The sequence below is a fragment of the Rhinolophus sinicus genome, linkage group LG05, assembly GCF_036562045.2.
Source record: "Rhinolophus sinicus isolate RSC01 linkage group LG05, ASM3656204v1, whole genome shotgun sequence".
NCBI lineage: Eukaryota > Metazoa > Chordata > Mammalia > Chiroptera > Rhinolophidae > Rhinolophus > Rhinolophus sinicus.
In genome coordinates, this window is record NC_133755.1 from 168,981,870 (window position 1) to 168,998,810 (window position 16,941).

At 38.9% G+C, this 16,941-nt stretch overlaps 1 protein-coding gene across 2 annotated transcripts in view; it reads left to right on the forward strand.

Moving 5' to 3' along the window:
* The window catches only part of UST (uronyl 2-sulfotransferase), a 263,875-nt gene that overhangs the window by 106,796 nt on the left and 140,138 nt on the right, over positions 1-16,941 (forward strand). For both annotated transcript variants that reach the window (XM_074333694.1, XM_019746947.2), the window contains exon 2: positions 2,905-2,948. In XM_074333694.1, coding sequence (XP_074189795.1) covers positions 2,905-2,948 — 44 coding nt within the window. The remainder of the gene's footprint in view (positions 1-2,904; positions 2,949-16,941) is intronic.

Here is a 16,941-nt window from a genome sequence, read left to right on the forward strand (position 1 = left end):
AGCCGAAAAGTTACCAACTTCAGGTTTGAAAATTCTGAGAGATTTGTTTACTTTGCACTAGGAAAGCATTAGATCCTAGGATGAAAAGCTCTACCTAAATACCACATAATAATACAGTTATACACTAGGAGAATAAAAACTTGCTGTCTCCAACTAAAGAAATTCAGGTAGCTTTGTTTCTCCCTTTCTGTACCTCTCTTATAAGCACAAGGCAATTTACAGCCTCTGTGTTCTAAGAAACTGCAGGAACTTGACTGTGGATGGGAGCTCAGGAACCTGCTGGTGGAGATAACAATGGGGTCCGTGGTACAAGTGCCAACACTGGTCAGCCCTGTTCCATTCTTTGTGCACAAAGAAGTGATGTCTCCTATAAGAGAGGGAGACAGGGAGGGAGAGAAAGGAAGGAAGGACATTTGAGCTGAGCCTGAGTGAAGAGGGTGGGGAAAAGCTTTTACTGGCAGAGGAAAGAACTAGTTCAAAAGGTCCCTGGCTGACAAGAGGTTGGTGTGTTCTCAAGCAGAAAGAAGGCTGTTGTGGCTGATGGTGGGTGTGGTAGAAAGCAGGCCCTGGGTCATGTAGGGTTATAGACCATGGTAGGCAGCTGACTATTTTGTTCTTAGAGAAATAGATTTTAAGCAGAGGGCTAATATGGATTGATTAGGTTAAAGATCCCTCTGATTGCTATAGGGGTAGTGGAGAAAATTGGCGATCAATGAGGAGAGACACGAGGTCTCTCTTGGATGGCCCAGAGGGGATGGTGAGAAGTGGTCAGATTTGAGTAATATTTAAAGGCTGAGTCAATGGGACTTGCGACTGGGTTGGTACAGAGAGGACAAGGGAGAGAGATCAATCAAGAATGACTCATGGGCTGTGGAGCCTGTGGGGGAAGGGATGTGTCATATAACCTCATAGTACAATAGGGGAGGCAGCAATTTGGGGGGTGGAATCAGAGCAAATAAAGAGTTCTGTTTGGCCTGGCCACATGTGAGCTGTCTGCAGACATCCAAGAGGTGCTAAGAATCTGTGGGTACCCCCATCTGGAATTTGAGGTAGCAGTCAGGCATTTCAATTTTTTTAAGGAACTTTAGTTCTTATGGAAATGTTTAGTATCTTAGAAACATTGAGTTGTTCAAGCACTTTTTGATCCCTGAAATTGACACCTGGAGAACATGCCAGCGTGTGTTGGGCTTTCTCACACCCCTCCTGAGGAAGGCATGTTCACGGGATGAGCAGATAGGAACTGTCTGCTGCTGCACCCCCTGCGTTATGGAGCAATAGCTCTGGATATTTCTCTAGACTTAGGCAACCGCTCTTCTGAATTCTTTTATGAACCTCCCCTTTACTAAGATAAAGATCACACTTCCTATTTCGGTATGCACCACGTGCAGTGCAGCAATATCATCAAGATCTAACAAATTGTTCATCATGTTCACATGTCCAAGGTTCCTGAGAATTTAACATTGTCACAAGCAGGCCAGGTGTTCATGGTTGAGTGTCACGTACATGAAAATCAGACCTCGTTGTCCGTTTGCCGTGTCCAACTGGCCAGTTAGAGAGAATAGTCCTCGTTGACATCCAGTGGGTGGTAAATTAAAAACCTACCAAGAAAAGGGGGTGGAGGATGTCTTGGTATGAAAAAAGCCTCTAAGCCGAACCCACTTATTTGTTATGCTTGGACAGGTTCCCCACCGGACCTGTCCCTGGATTAAGCCCTGCTTCCCCTTTTAATTCCAGTTTCTTAAGTCACTTTTGCTTTTTTTCTGAAAAATCACCTCTCATCTACTCCAATGAGGACATGACCTAATTCCTTCAGCTACTGTTCTAAGTCTCCTTGTGTTTCCTTTATTTTCCATAATTTGTTCTATTAGAAAATCTGGTCATCTTCACATGTCATGAAGGTGATTTCCCCTGGACTGACAAGCGTCACCCCCCTTAGAGAAAAGCCTCCGATTATACAGACCACATCTTTGGCTCCCCCACATGATCAAATGTGTTGCCAGGTGATTGGGTTGGCGGTGCCCAGGTTGCCGGAGATGGCAACACCCTGGTCAGCTTTTCAGACAAGTAGATGCCCAAGCACCCCCTGGAAGAAAACCAGTCTTCAGTCCTCTCCGCAGTTCAATAGCTGTGTGACCACGCACAAACCACTGGATTTCCTCAGGCCTCTGTTTTCGCCTCCAGGAGTGCGGATAATTATAACCCACTTCTGATATTTGAATTAAATGAATGCATACCTGTAAGGCATTTAGCAGAGTACCTGCTACATAAAAGGAACGCAAACATGTGTAGTTGCTTCCCTCACCCCTGTGAGTCTTTAGTCATCAGGAAACAATAACCATGCACTCTGAAAACACATAAGCTATTATGGTAAAGACAAATTGAGCTTCAGAAGCAAGCTAGATGGAGGGAAATGAACAATAACTGCAAAGTGGAGAGGTGGTGTGGTGGTTTTCAAAGTGTGGATCCAGGACCCACAGCATCAGCGTTACCTGGGAGCTTGTTGGAAATGCATATTCTCAGAGGGAGCTCTGCAAGCAGGCTGGGCAATCTGTGTTCTAGCAAACCCTCCAGATAATTCTTACACACACTGGAGTTTGAGAACCACTGGTCTAAAGTAAACTCAACAGCTATGGGGTGAGGAATAATGGTGTGTGTTTGTGTGTGTGTGTGTGTGTGTGTATACACACCCATGTATTAGAATACTTATAACTGCTGAAACTATTAACCAAGCATGGTAATATCAGCAAAATCCCTCCAAACTGCAAATTCATTACCCATTTTTCTTTGGTACAGTTGTGTGAATAGAAATAGATTTAGAATGCTTATTTTGAATGACTTTGTACTAATTTGTTTTGGGTTTTAGAATGTTGATTCATTAACTTTTTTATTCTTTTTCCCCCCTAGGAAATTCCACTTATTTGGATGACCATGGACCACTTCCTAGTAAGGTAAGCTCTTCGCTTGTGATATAAATCCCCCCCTGCCTTTTTTTCTTCTCAGTACCTACATCATCCAGCAACTCCAACCAGATCCCTCCCGGCCCTAAATTGTTCACAAGAAAATGGTAGGTGGCAGATGTCAAGTTAATCTTTGATTTACCCTATGTCTTAGAGCCTTGGGGCTAGACTCACCTCTGCCCTCTTCTTCCTGACCTGCCCTCGCCGGGACACTCCACCCAACGCTGAACTCCTTAGAACCAGACTTCTCTGCCAGTATCCTCTCAAGGCTGCCCTGGCCTGGCCTGTGTGCCCACTTTTGGTTTTCCTAGAAGCAGTTTTGGTCTGACTTTCAAAGGTGAGAACAGTCCAGTGGAGTATTAGTATAGTTCCCCACCACTACCTACTTTCTTCAGTTCAATGAAAACCAAATGTCAATCTACCAAAAAATGAGAAAAAGAGGAAAAAGACAGCCTTTGACTCCTTAAGGTGATGCCTGCAAAGTACAGTTGTAAGTACACAGTGAGAGGAAAATTAACCATTAACCTAAGAGGCTGCTAATTTACCCTAGAGTCGGCTTTTGAGTTTAGGATTTGAGGAACTCCATCCCATTTAAGACCATAAGTTTGGGAATCAGGTATTCCTGGGGTCCTCACTGGCTCTGCCACTTTCAGTGTATGACATTAGACAAATTACTTAGTATTTCTAGCTTTAGTGTTTTAATGTGCAAAGTGGGATTAAAAACACTACCCACAGTACAGGACATCTAAAAGGACTGACTGAACTGATGTATGACAAGCACTCAGCATCTGGCATGCTGTAAGCATGAAATAAATGGTGGTAATGTTAACTAGCCTGGAATAACATTGAGGTCATTGATGAATGATGCAGCAGTACTTACCACAGTCGTGAATGACTCGACCACTTGGTCCGCTGCGTATTGAGTGCCTGTGATGCTGCAGGCACTGGGAATACAAATATGAGACAAAACAAGGACAATGACGACAAAATATCCCTTCCCCTGGAGGGAAAAGAATATAGAGGACTTGACACCATCTGAAGATAAGCACATCTAGCTCATCTCAGTATCCTCACATCCTTATAATAGCACATCGTGACTATTCATTCCATTTCATTGATTTGGACCATGTAATCCAGAACTGGAATCTGAATTAGGTCTCCTGGCTCTCATCCCAGGTTCTTTCCACTAGGCCAGTATTCTCAAACTTTAGCTTGCACCAGGCTTTGCTGGAAGCTTATTAAACACAGATTGCAGGGCTCAGACCCCTGATTTTCTGACTCCATAGGTCTGGGACGGGGCCTGAGAATTGGCATTCCCAGTGGTGCTGGCGCTGCCAGTCTGGGGAGCATGTTTGCAAACCATGGCTCTAAAGGTGGTGAATACAGAGAAAACCATTTCCCTGGACATTTTCTGTGTTGTTGTTTTTTTTACTGCTAATAGCCTAGAGAGACTGGCATGGCTTAGTATACAAAGGTAATTTATTAATATCATACCTCTTATCATAACTTTTCTTGTAGTGAAAACATATTTCCTTTGGTCAATAATCTGCCTAGGAGGGAAAGTAAGTGGGGTGGGGAAAAAGAATGGTGCAGATGGCCTGCTAGGTTCCTTCCCCACTAACTGTTCTTTTATCCCAAGTGGGGCCGAGGGAACCATCCACACCCACCCTGCTCTACAGGGAAGAGGGGTGAAGGTGAAGTGGCTCTGTCTGTGGGACCCTCAGTGGCATGTTGGGTTCCAGGTTTGATAAATGGGGTTGTACATAATCAGAAGATCCACGCCCACTTTCTATAAACTTGCCTTCAATCCTTGGTGAAAGGCCTGGGCCACCCCTTTAGTCTGTCGGGGGCCTTGCTCTTGCCGGCGTGTCCATCTTGCCTGCCTCTTTACTAGTATCCTGGGTGCTGGGATTCCGTGTTTGTTGGGCTTTCTGCCCGTATCCCTGTAGGTCTTTCTCTGAGTGCATCCTCCCACCCCTGCAGTCTGGTCTTTACCCTTCCCTCCTCTCCCACCCTCAACTATGGCTGTCTGTGATACACAAAAGCGATCAGGTCATATCAGATCATTTTAGACCACTTTCAGAGTAAATCCAGTTTTATAAACTCTGTTCCAAGTTTGAAAATTGTGCAAATAATCTCTTTAAACCAACAGAAGTTTCTATAACACAGGTTCTTTCACTATAGCTGTATTTTCATTATCTAGGAGTGGAGTAGTAAAAACACTCTTGACGTTAGTAGTAGCCAAAATAAGAAGAATGTAAAAATGGGTAAAAATAATATTGGCATGTTAACATGTTTTCATCTATGTTTATGACTTCTAGTAGGGTGGAAATGAATCCCAGAAGTAAGGAGGTCAGTCTTCCAGATAAAGGTCTCTTGAGTGTCTCCTGAGGTGGGGCCTTCGTTATTTAGGTCTACGGACCACTGACTTATCCAGGGACATGGTGGCACCCAGAGGGTAAGGACTCACACATGTATGGCCTCCGGAGTGAATCCCCCCCGCCTGGGAGGCGATAGCAAGGCTGAGTCCAGACCCACAATTTTCATCTTTGTTTAGCACTCAGAAATAACTTTTTGATGCCAAGACTGAAAGACCTGTGATCTAGATAGAAAAAGATTTTTTAAACTCTGAAAATGTACCAAAGTTTTACAGGCGAGTTCTCATTCTATTAAAAGTTCAGTTCCACAAGTTTCACATTCCACAAGTAATAGCCATTTGGGGAAAGGGGTGTGTGCCACACAGCACATACAGGGAGGGCCCAGGTCTTCATTCTCTCTGGTATTTTCATAAGAAAGAACCAAACGCCTCTGATTTTCACTTGTTTTTAAAATCCACTTTAACCTCATGGCTCACCTCAGGTTTTGAGTGAAGTCATTATTTAAAAACAGATGTTAATATTTTCTTTCGTCGATGACTTTTTACTAGCACTTTGTGTGTACACAGAATGTAGTGTTTAAGGTTAGAGCCCTAGTAGAAATGGACACGTAGACCTCTGCTGAATGAAATAGAAAGATATTCTTGAGTACAGAAACAGGCATAAAAGAGCAAGCAGAGTGTGAGCACACTTCTTACAGAATGTGTATGTGTGTATAGACAAAAGTCTGGAAGAATAATCGTGTTTTCTCCAGATGATGAGATTTCAGATTTTTCCCCTATTTTGTTTGCTTTTCTGTATAATTTGAATTCACCAAAGTAATGCCTGTTCAGTCTAAAAGTCAGAAAATAAAGGGAGGGGGGAGTCCTGGTGGAAGAGAAGATTAATGTTGGCCTGAAAAGCTTTACTTTTTTAATCTTTCATTCTGTCCTCACCCACATCCACACTTTAGTTTCCCTATCATTATATTGGAGCAGGCTGAACCTTTTTAACTCATTATATCTTAAGCTGACTAAGCTGTTATCCAGGAAAATTAATTACCTAGGACAAAGGTAGGGATTCTTCTGAAGCATCATTTGTTGTTCTGTGGACCCCCCAAAGCAGCCTCACCACTGAAGGTTGATGTCTTGCCCTTCTGGGTTCACTTCACCAAGAACATGAGCAGTGGGCATTGACAATGACCAAGTCTGGTGGTACCCAAGGATACAGTTACCATTTCACATGTATTGTGTTCCCATTCTGATAAGGAGAGTTGGTCTGAGCAATTCAAGGAAAATGAAATCACTCTCCATAGCCATCTCTTGTTTTCTATGTGCCAAGCACTCTGCCAAGTGTTTTGCATGCAAGTTTAGTCCTTAGAAAACTATAAAAGAGGAAGTAGTTTTTTAATCCTTATTTTACAGATGAGAGAATTGGAACTTAGAGAAGCTGAAACCCTTGCCAAAGGTCATGCACTAAGCAATGGCCTTGAGAGTCCAGCCCAGGGCTGTGTAGCTCCAGTCCATGCTTTTAACCATCTAAAAAGTATTAATTTAAGTCAAATACGATAATTTTTGTACCTTATTTCTGGAATTCACGCTTTAATGTAAGTTTTCTGGGACGTTGGCTACTACAATAAACAAGTTTTAACCCTCACTATACCAGGGGGAAAAAGTCATCACCATTTACCATCTGGGTTCTTTTAATTTTTCTTTTTACTATCTAGTGAATTGTTTTTATTTCTACCTCATCTTTTTCCGTCCAGTCACCTTTGTATACATACATGCGTTCATTATTTGTCCATTAACAAACTGTATATAAAGCGAATTTTGGCATAAAAACCTCATAAAAGGTGAAAAAGTACTGTCCCACATTCATTTAGCAAAATGGGGTGGTCCAGGTTCTTGCTGCAAAATATTGTCTGATGAATCCCTTCCTCTTCATGACTAACTCCATGAGAATATGGTATTTTCTTTTTGTTCTCGGAAACATATTGTTCACTCATTGACTCTTGAGTTTGAGGGAATTAATCTAGGATATCATCATCTGAAGACTCATGGCCTGAGGTTTCACTCTTATGATCAATTTTATCATCATCATTAGTCTTGAGGGCTATTGTCCAACTCTTAACATTCATCTCCGATTCCTCTAATGCCTGTGAAACCTCTCCCTTCATCAGTTTTTCTCTCTTTGTCATTAGAGGCAGGAATGAAAAATTCTTAATTCTCCATTCTATTCAATGGAAGTTAAAAGTGAACTACAAAAATGGTGCTTCCAGTCTTCTTTTATATCTTTCAGAAAGATGATGCAATACTTGGGCAGTGCAATAAGAAATATGAAGAGAGATTCAACAGTAACAATTGGTTTCCCTAATGAATCATCCTTCTAGGTCTACACTGTTCAATACAGTAGCCATTAGGCTCATGTCGCTATTTAAATTTAAATTAATTCAAATAAAAAAATAAAAATTTAGTTTCTCAGTTGCACGAGCCATATATTAAATTCTCTGTAGTCATATGTGACTAGTGATACTGTATTGGAGAACACAGAATAGGACATTTCAGTCATCATTGAACAGCAGTGTAGTTCCAAGCCATTCCATTATTCTTCCAGTTTTCTGTTACTTTAGTCTTTTTAAAAGTATGTTTGGGAATAATTTGATGCATAAGTGGTAGGTAATTATTCTAGGATGATGAAATAGCAGAGTGTTTCAAGATATAAAAAATATGAAATTATTAAAATCCCATAATGGATCTTAATTTTTTTAAAGAGGCAAGTGGACCCTATTATATAGTAATTATATTATATGTATATAATTATTATAATCATATAATTGCAATTATATGGACCTCACCTGTTACACAGTAATTGCAAAGTAAAATGAGTTTTATTCTCTGCATTTAAAGAGAGAATATTTTCTTTGGAACATCTCTATGAAGAATAAAGTCAAGAAATATTAATCCATACAAATAGAACTGCTCAAAAAATAACCCTGAAACTGAAATACGTCCAATGGATCCTAATGGTATATACAGGGTTAAGATATTTTACTGATGTCTACATTTGTATACAAAAGTATTTTACTATAAAAGATAATACTTATATATTATTTTTGTATATAATGTGCTAAGTAGTATTAGTATTCAAAATTTATTTTAAAATGGGTTCATTATAAGAGGGTTTACAACTTATGACACTGAGCAGGCCATCTCCAAATGAATAAGCGGCAATATTAATTGAGATAACATGTATAATACCTAATGGTGTCTAGGAGTGAACAATTGCTCAGTAAATGTTAGTCCTTCTTAAGGACTTTGGGTAGACAATGAAGATATGAACTTCCTTGAGGAGCTTAGAAAAAAGAGAGGAAAGAAAATGATAGCCTAGGAGATGGAGGCCATGTCAGCGTAATTGAATAGTAGGAAAGGAGTGGCAAGTCACAAATTCAGTCTGAATGGTATTATGGATTGCATTGTGTCCCCCCAAAAGATATGTGGAAGTCCTAACCACCAGAATCGGTGAATGCAGTCTTATTTGGAAATAGGCTCTTTACAGATGTAGTAAAGTTAATATGAAGTCCTACTGGAATAGGATGGACGCTATATCCAGTATGACTGATGTCCTTATTAAAAGAGGGAAATTTGGACGCAGAGACAGAGATACACAGGTAGAATTTCATGTGACAATTGGGTTCTAGGCTTACTCTAAATTTTCCCAAATTGAGTTACCAGAATCTGTAACAGGCTGTATAAAGGAAATACCTATAGCACTAAGGACCCACTGCTGGGTGCTTACATGTGCCTGGCATCGTGCTAAGTGCTTTCCATTTGTTGGATTTAAGCCTCACAACTCTAAGAGGGGAATATTACTAACCTCTTTTAGAAATAGAAAATTGAAGCTCAAAGAGGCAGAGATTAGAGTTATGCTGTCAAAAGCCAAGGAACACCAAACATTGCTGGCAACCACTAGACTCTAGGAGAGAGGCATGGAGCAAATTCTCCCTCTGAGCCCCCAAGAGGAAAATAACCCACCTGACACCTTGATTTCAGATTTCTGGCCTCCTGAACTCAGAAAATACATTTCTATTGTTTTAAGCTACCCAGTTTGTGATACTTGGTTATGGCAGACCTACAAAGTAATTCAAATGAGTTGAGTTTAGCATCTTTGATTATCAGGATAAACATTGAGTGTTATGCCCTGTTAGGTATTATCTGGTTTGATTTAATAAACATGGAAACCATCCTTAGAAGTCTACCCTTAGGCCAATTAAATATGTTTTCTTATTTTTCTCAACTTTGAATACTACTTAAAATTTCCCCCAATATTCCTTCTTCACTTTTCTTTGTAATTCTTTTTTCTTCATAATTTCATGTCTTTAGCTGCTTTATTATCCCCAATATTCTCTTCAATTTCCTCTAGTTGAAATTCATTTCTACTGTTCAAATTGTGGTTTTTAATATACAAAAATTATATTATATTACATTATGTTTTTCTCCGAAAAGGACCTCAGCAACAATTCATTTAAGAGAAAGATACTTAAAAGAAACTTCCTATTTTCACAGGACCAGAGGCTGTGAAAGCAACGCAGAAAAAGAGTAAAGAAGTCTGTTGCCCTTTAAAAAATATGTCCCCATTTCTATAGACTTCTTAGCCTGCCTTTTAACACCACTACCACTGAGTACCTAAGAAAGACTGCATTTTCCCCTTTCAAACGCTCCTTTAGACTTGGAGATACATTAGCTGATAGGAGATGTTTCAATGTTCTCTAGTAAAGAAATCATGGTTTACATTCCTTGCTTGGAGCCTAAAGAAAGAAACCCACATATCAAGTAATCATAGTAGGTGAGTGACTTCCGGAAGCTACTGGGAGAACAATTACTCTCAGGTGTCTTGGCCAAGCATCAGTCAGCTTGGAAAGGATTTCTGGATCCAAAATTCCCCTTTTCCCTGAGGGCAGGATTGCTGGGGGTTAGTGTGCACATACTGTCTCCTTTGGTCAGAATCACTTTTTACTTTAAAGAAAGAGCAGGGCTGAGATTCAAGAGGAAAATTAATTTCTTGCTTCTGTCCCCCCAAACCTGAAAACCTATTTTTCAGGATATACACATGGCCATTCACCTTGTTTTCCTCTTGTCTCTGAGGACCTGCAAGAAGCAAATAAATCTCTGGCACAGAATTGGGTTGTGTGCTGGGCCTGCCTTGTCCAGCAGTTTATCTCGACAACAATTCCTGAAGCCATTGCTGCTGATAAGAGGGCCCCCTGGTTTTACAGCTCCCTTTCATCCTGCTGTAAATAACTTCAGATGTGTCTTTAGACCCACACTATCTTATTTTCTTTGGGGAAAAAATTAACATTCCTCAAGAAGTTTTTAACTTCTTATTTTTATCTAAGGTAGAAACAATGAAGTTTCTTTATAGCCTTTTGTTTTTAACTATGACATATTCCAAATACACAAAAATTAGTGAGATAAATAAAACATACACGCGATACACACGAGGTGTCCATGCTTTAGATTTAAAACATTTCATTGTAACTCTCCAGATTTTGCATTTTGACTTTTGCATTGGTTCTTGGTGGGTAGGAGGTTGAAGAGCATGGATCTTGAAATCAGATCTCAGTTCAAATCCTAGTTATTTGACCAGTTAGTTACCTTAGACCGAGCATTTCACCTATGAGCTTCAGTTTTCTTTTTCTTAAAGAGGTCAGTAATATTCCCCTCTTAGAGTAGTGAGGCTTAAATCCAACAAACGGAAAGCACTTAGCATGATGCCAGGGACATGTAAACACCCAGCAGTGGGTCCTTAGTACTATAGGTATTTCCTTTATGCAGCCTTTGACAGATTCTGGTTTGGGAAAAGTGAGAGTAAGTCTTGCTCCCAATCCCCCAACCCCATTTTCTTTGGGTTTTTAAAAGCAATTAATGACATGTGAGTTGGCCTCTCAGATACCATCTTCAAATTTATAAGAACTTTCAGGTCCCATGGTGGTCCCTCCCTTTATTCTTTGGGCTAATCGAGCACACGAAGCAAAGCTTTCCAGGACGCCTTGCCATTTAGCTTTTCTCTGTGTCCAAACCTGACTTTATCCAAAGTCCTTTTTTAAAAAAAAAAAAAAAAAAGAATCCTACAAAAGTGAAGCTGCTTTTTATTTTATGGAAGAATCAATTGCACTGGGTAATAGGTTTGTGTTTAATGATTCATAATAAATATATTAGGATTAGAGAATGGAAGAACTGGCAGGACAGAATGAGGCAGGGTGTTAGGAAGAATCACTTTCACTCTGATGAGCATGACCTTGAAGGAATGTCTTCCAGTCTCTCATTCTTTTGATCATTGCAAATGATAGGAAAATTAATGACTTGAATATTTTATTTTTAAAAAACTCTAAGGGCATCTGAGCTCAGTGTGTGCTCTAAAGAACTGCATGCTTTGGTATTTTGTTTGAAATGAGTAATTAATAGCTTAGAAGGTAAAAGAATCTGCAAAAGCAAACAAATTAGTCTTACATAATAGAGCTATTGTTTCTTATCCAAAAGTCACCTGTATTCTTGCTTCACTCTTCCTTTGCACTCATCACAGGCCTTAACCATTAATGTGGAAGTATTTGGCCCAGCTAGGGGCCTCCTGAGATTTCAACTTTCTGTGGAGATCTGTGTCCAAGTTCAGAAACAGTACATCTAAATTTATCAATTTTATGAGTATGTAATATGTTCACTCCTTTCCCAAGAAGAACATAATGAATTCATTTTTTTCCTCAACAAATGTTTACTGCTATTAAGTTTATCTTCCACTTCTCTCTCTCTCTTTTTTTAATTAAAAAAAAATTCTCTGAAGACACAGGTCTGAAAAATATGTGATTTATGTAATTGTTCTTTTAGCATCTTCTTCCCCATTCCACTCCAAAGGCCCAAGGGCCAGTAATCATTGATACAATGTTCTCCAAACCTTATTCAAACCAGCACCAGTTACAGTTTGGATTTAACAGTTTCTTGGGTTGGGGCTGCCTTTAACAAAAATAGAGAGCTTTAAATGAAGCATGAAATTTTAAAGTTGCACATTGTTGTTGGAAAGCATATTTAATCAAGAAATTGCTTTAGTAAATTAAGAAAACCCATGCCACCATTCTTTGGCAGGGTAACAGTGACCTCAGAGTTTTCAAAGTTGTTAGTAATTTAAGCATCTTAGCAGCTCCCAATATACTGTGTTTCCCCGAAAATGAGACCTAGCCAGACAATCAGCTCTAATGCGTCTTTTGGAGCAAAAATTAATATAAGACCCGGTCTTATTTTACTATAATATATTTTACTATAATATAAAACCGGGTCTTATGATATGATATGATATGATATGATATGATATGAGACTGGGTCTTATATTAATTTTTGCTCCAAAAGACACATTAAAGCTGATTGTCCAGGTAGGTCTTATTTTCAGGGAAACATGGTAGTTACCCAATTTTTTCTGTTTATTTATTTGTTTTATGTCTTTCTTGAGCGTATGATGAATTTTTTTTTGTCTTGAATATTATACATGTTCCTATTTTGTTTTGATTTGGGTACAAAAAATTATAGAGCGGAAGAAAAAAATAATCACCCATACTGCCGTCACTCAGAGGCAATTATAATGAAGAGCTTTTCACAATCCTAGCCAGTCTTTATAACATATTAAGAATATTAAAGCTTTATATATCACTTGTTGCAAATATTTTGCCAGTCCTTTTATGTAGCTTTTCTGTTAATCAAAGTTATGCAGGTATATAATGCACAGAGTTTCAAGAACCAAATGGCTCATTAGCTTATTATGAAAAGTGACACCTGACTTCGCCCTTCTCCATTACTCTCTGCTCTTCAGAAGCAATTACTTTAAACTCTTTTCACTGAGTCTTTAGCATTAGTTTCCATATCTCTGAATAACCTGCTTAGGTTGCTTCTTGGTGTTTCTTACATTAGGCATTGTGCGTTGGCTTTCTTCATGGAAGAGGGTTTAGCAATTTCATTGCAGACTGCCCACCACCACCGCACAAGCATCCTTCTCATCCCTCACCCTGCTAAACTGGGTGTATTGGGGCCAAATGAGTACTCAGTGTTTTTATTGTTGACACTGGGTAAATAATAGCCTCAGCTGAGCTGTTTTGATAGTGTTTCCTCTCCCATTTAGTTTTTTGTTTTCTTTGTAATAAATAATTGTCTTGCTTTGGAAATTTATTTTCATACTTTTCTATGATCCTCAAGTTACTCTCAAACTCTTCCCCACTTCTGTAAATGTCCTCTCAGTGCCTCCAAACACATTAAGTGTTTTATAAGTATAGAGTTTTTATAGTCTCTCCTGGGCCTTCTTGCCTGCTCCCATTTGGGCTGGTTGTGCTCAGGCTTCTGCTCAGATGTGTCTCCGGAGCTCCCTTCACTCTTTTCTGTTTGCTTTCATTTCCTGCATGACCATATCGTGTTAGTTTCTTGTTGCTGCTGTAACAAATTACTACAAATCTAGGGGCTTAAAACAATACAAACTTATCTTATAGTTCTGCAGTTCAGAAGTCTGAAATGAGTCTCACTGGACTAAAATCAAGGAGTTGACAGGTCTTCTTCCTTCTGGAAACTCCAGGAGAGAATCTATTTTCTTCCCTTTTCTAGCTTCTAGAGGCCACATGCATTCTCTAACTCATGCCCCTTTCCCCACCTTCAAAGCCAGCATTATAGAATCTTCAAATCTCTGACTCTCTCCCTCGTCCACACATAAGGACCCTTGTGATTATATTGGATTAATTTGAGTAATACAGGATAATCTCATCTCTATATCTCTTTTGCCATGTAAGGTAACATATCTACAGATTCTGGAAGTTAGGACTTGGACATCTTGGGGGGGGGGGGGCATTATTCTGCCTCCCATGCATATCTTTCTCTTTTGTCAGTTCCAGTAGCTCCTTGAGAAGTGGTGCGTGGGATGGAAATTTTCTCAAATATTTCATTTCTGAAAATGTCTTTATTCTATTCTTGATTGATAGTTTGACAGGATATAAAATTCCAGATTGGGAATCTATATTAATCAGGATAGGCTAGGGTGATGCAAAATCTCAATGTAGTTTATGTCTTGCTTATATAACACCTTCTCTGGGTCCAGTGGCACTTAGTGAAGCTCCCTTCCAGAGCTCACTGGGGATCCAAACTTCACCATCCTGTGGTTTCACCATCTCAACTCTGATCTCCATGTCACAGCAGGGCAGAGAGGATCTGGAGGGCTGTGTAAAGACCTTTCATTCTTTTATCCTGAAAATGGCACATATCAGTTTTGTAAGCAGTCTGCTGACCAGAATTGGCCAGAGGCCCTGCTCAGTTGCAATGGAGCTGGGAAATAGAACAAGAGAGTACTGTGAGCATTAAATGTCTCTGCCACAAAATAATTTCCCCTCAGAATGTTAAGGTTGTTCTCCACTTGATTTTAGATTCCAGTATTTCTGTTGAGAAGACTAATTTCTGACCCTTAATATGAAAATCTAATCTGTCTCTATGGAAGTTTCTTATTCCTAGTGTTCTAAAATTTTATACTTTTGTGCCTACCGTGAGTCAGTTTTAGGTACTATTTTGGATACTCAGTGGACTTTCAGTCAGGAAACTGATAACCTGTTCTGGAATATTTACTTACTTTTTTTCGCTGATTTCTTCCTCTGCATTTTCTCTTTCTGTCTTTCTGATCTCCTATTATTTGGATGTTGAATCTCCAGGACTAGGTGTTCATATTTCTTACTTTTGTTCCTCTTATTTTTCTTTTCTTTGTTTCTTTGCTCTACCATCCGGTAGAGTTTCTCAACTTTGTCTTCCTACCTTTCTGTTGAGTTTCTTCTTCATTGTTCTAGTATTTTTTATTTCCAAGAGATTTTATTTTTTATTGTTGTTATTGTCCTTTGAATGTTCTATATTATAGCATTCTTTGGTTCCATAAAGGGCCTCTACATTTCTTACAAAAGTTTATTCCTGGACATTTTTAAAATATTTATTGGTTGCTATTCTGAATAAAACCTTCTTTCACTATATTTTAAATTAATGTAATGTTTAAAAAATTATTGATTTTATGCATTATATATTCGCATTACTGAACTTTTATTCAGTAATTTTTCAATTCTTTTTCTTCCTAGAGAATCACATAGTTGACAAACATCATTCATTTTATCTCCTTTATAATTCTGTTTTAAGTTTTATAATATTATCCAGAATAATATTAAGTAACGTAAAGTCCATGGTGGGGGAGTGTGTATTAATTGTCACCATGTCACACACATTTAGAACCTGTACCTGGCACATAGTAGCACTCATAAATGTTTGTCAAATGAATGAATGGTGGTTATAGACAACAACTGTGGTTTGTTTGAAATGTTTTATCACTAAGCTTAATTTTGGCATTGAGTTTAGGTAGATATTTTTATTATATTAATGAAATATTCTTCATTTTTTGAAAACATACATTTATTTGAGGAAATCATGTTTCCTTTGTGACTTGTGATCTTGCACTCAGAAATAGGTATTGAATTGAATTCACTTTTATTTTAAAAACTGATGGGGGACAGATAGGTTGATAAGTAGAAACAGGCACTTTTTTTTTCCCCCGGGGGCAGGGTAGTTCTAAACCACAGGACTACCTATCTACTAAGCCTAGTGTCTTTGTCAGCTATCACCTAGGGTATTCCACCCAGTATGATACTGCAGCTATCAAAACACTGGAAAGAGACTATCAAAACACTGGAAATCCTCTCTCAGGGAACATAGCTGTGCCCTGAGCAAGCTATGATTTATTCACAATTGAAAGATTATATGTAGTCGTAGTCAACAAAGTTCAAAAGAGGCATAATTGAGCTGGAGTACATCCAGAAAGTAACAACTAGAATGATCTTAGAAGGTAGAAAAGACTAAATTGATTACGGTTCTTGTCAGGAAAGACATTGGCTGGGGAAAATGATCAAAGTCTATAAAATCAGAAGGAGTATGATTGAAGAGAACACAGAACTGTTCACCAGGGCCTTGAACACATCTCTGGCCTGAAATAAACAGATATATTGTCCCTCAAATCGTAATAAGTTATATCAGAGACAAACTGAAGGATATTCTGCTTCTTACGGTGGATAGTAAACAACAGGACTTCATTTGACCAAATGACAGTACAGTCCAAAATTATAAATCAGTCCTCCTAAAACTTTATGTGTATTCATGGGTGACAAATCCACAATGGATTAGAAATAAAATAAGATTGTTTCGAGGAACAGTCTATTGTTTCAGAGTTGATGTTCTTGAATCCAGGAAGATCATTCTTATTTTTATATTTAAAAGAGCATGAACATTCTTTTCCCCGCAATAAAAATAGTAATTAGTGATTATTAACTCCTATCTACAATTTAGTAATTACTGATGCTTATGTCCAAATCATGCACCTGACTGCTACTATTCAGACGATCCGTCTCAGGCTCTGGTCAAATACCGCACTTTCTGTGGCTGCCCTGGTAGGAGTCTGTACTGGGTGAATACTTTAGAACCAAGTGCTGGAAGATCCAGGTATGGCCCTGGCTCCAGCTCTTACTATTTCTTAGACCTGGCAAAAGCCTTCTACTCTTTTTGAGTTTTTGTTTTTCTTGTTTATAAAATGGA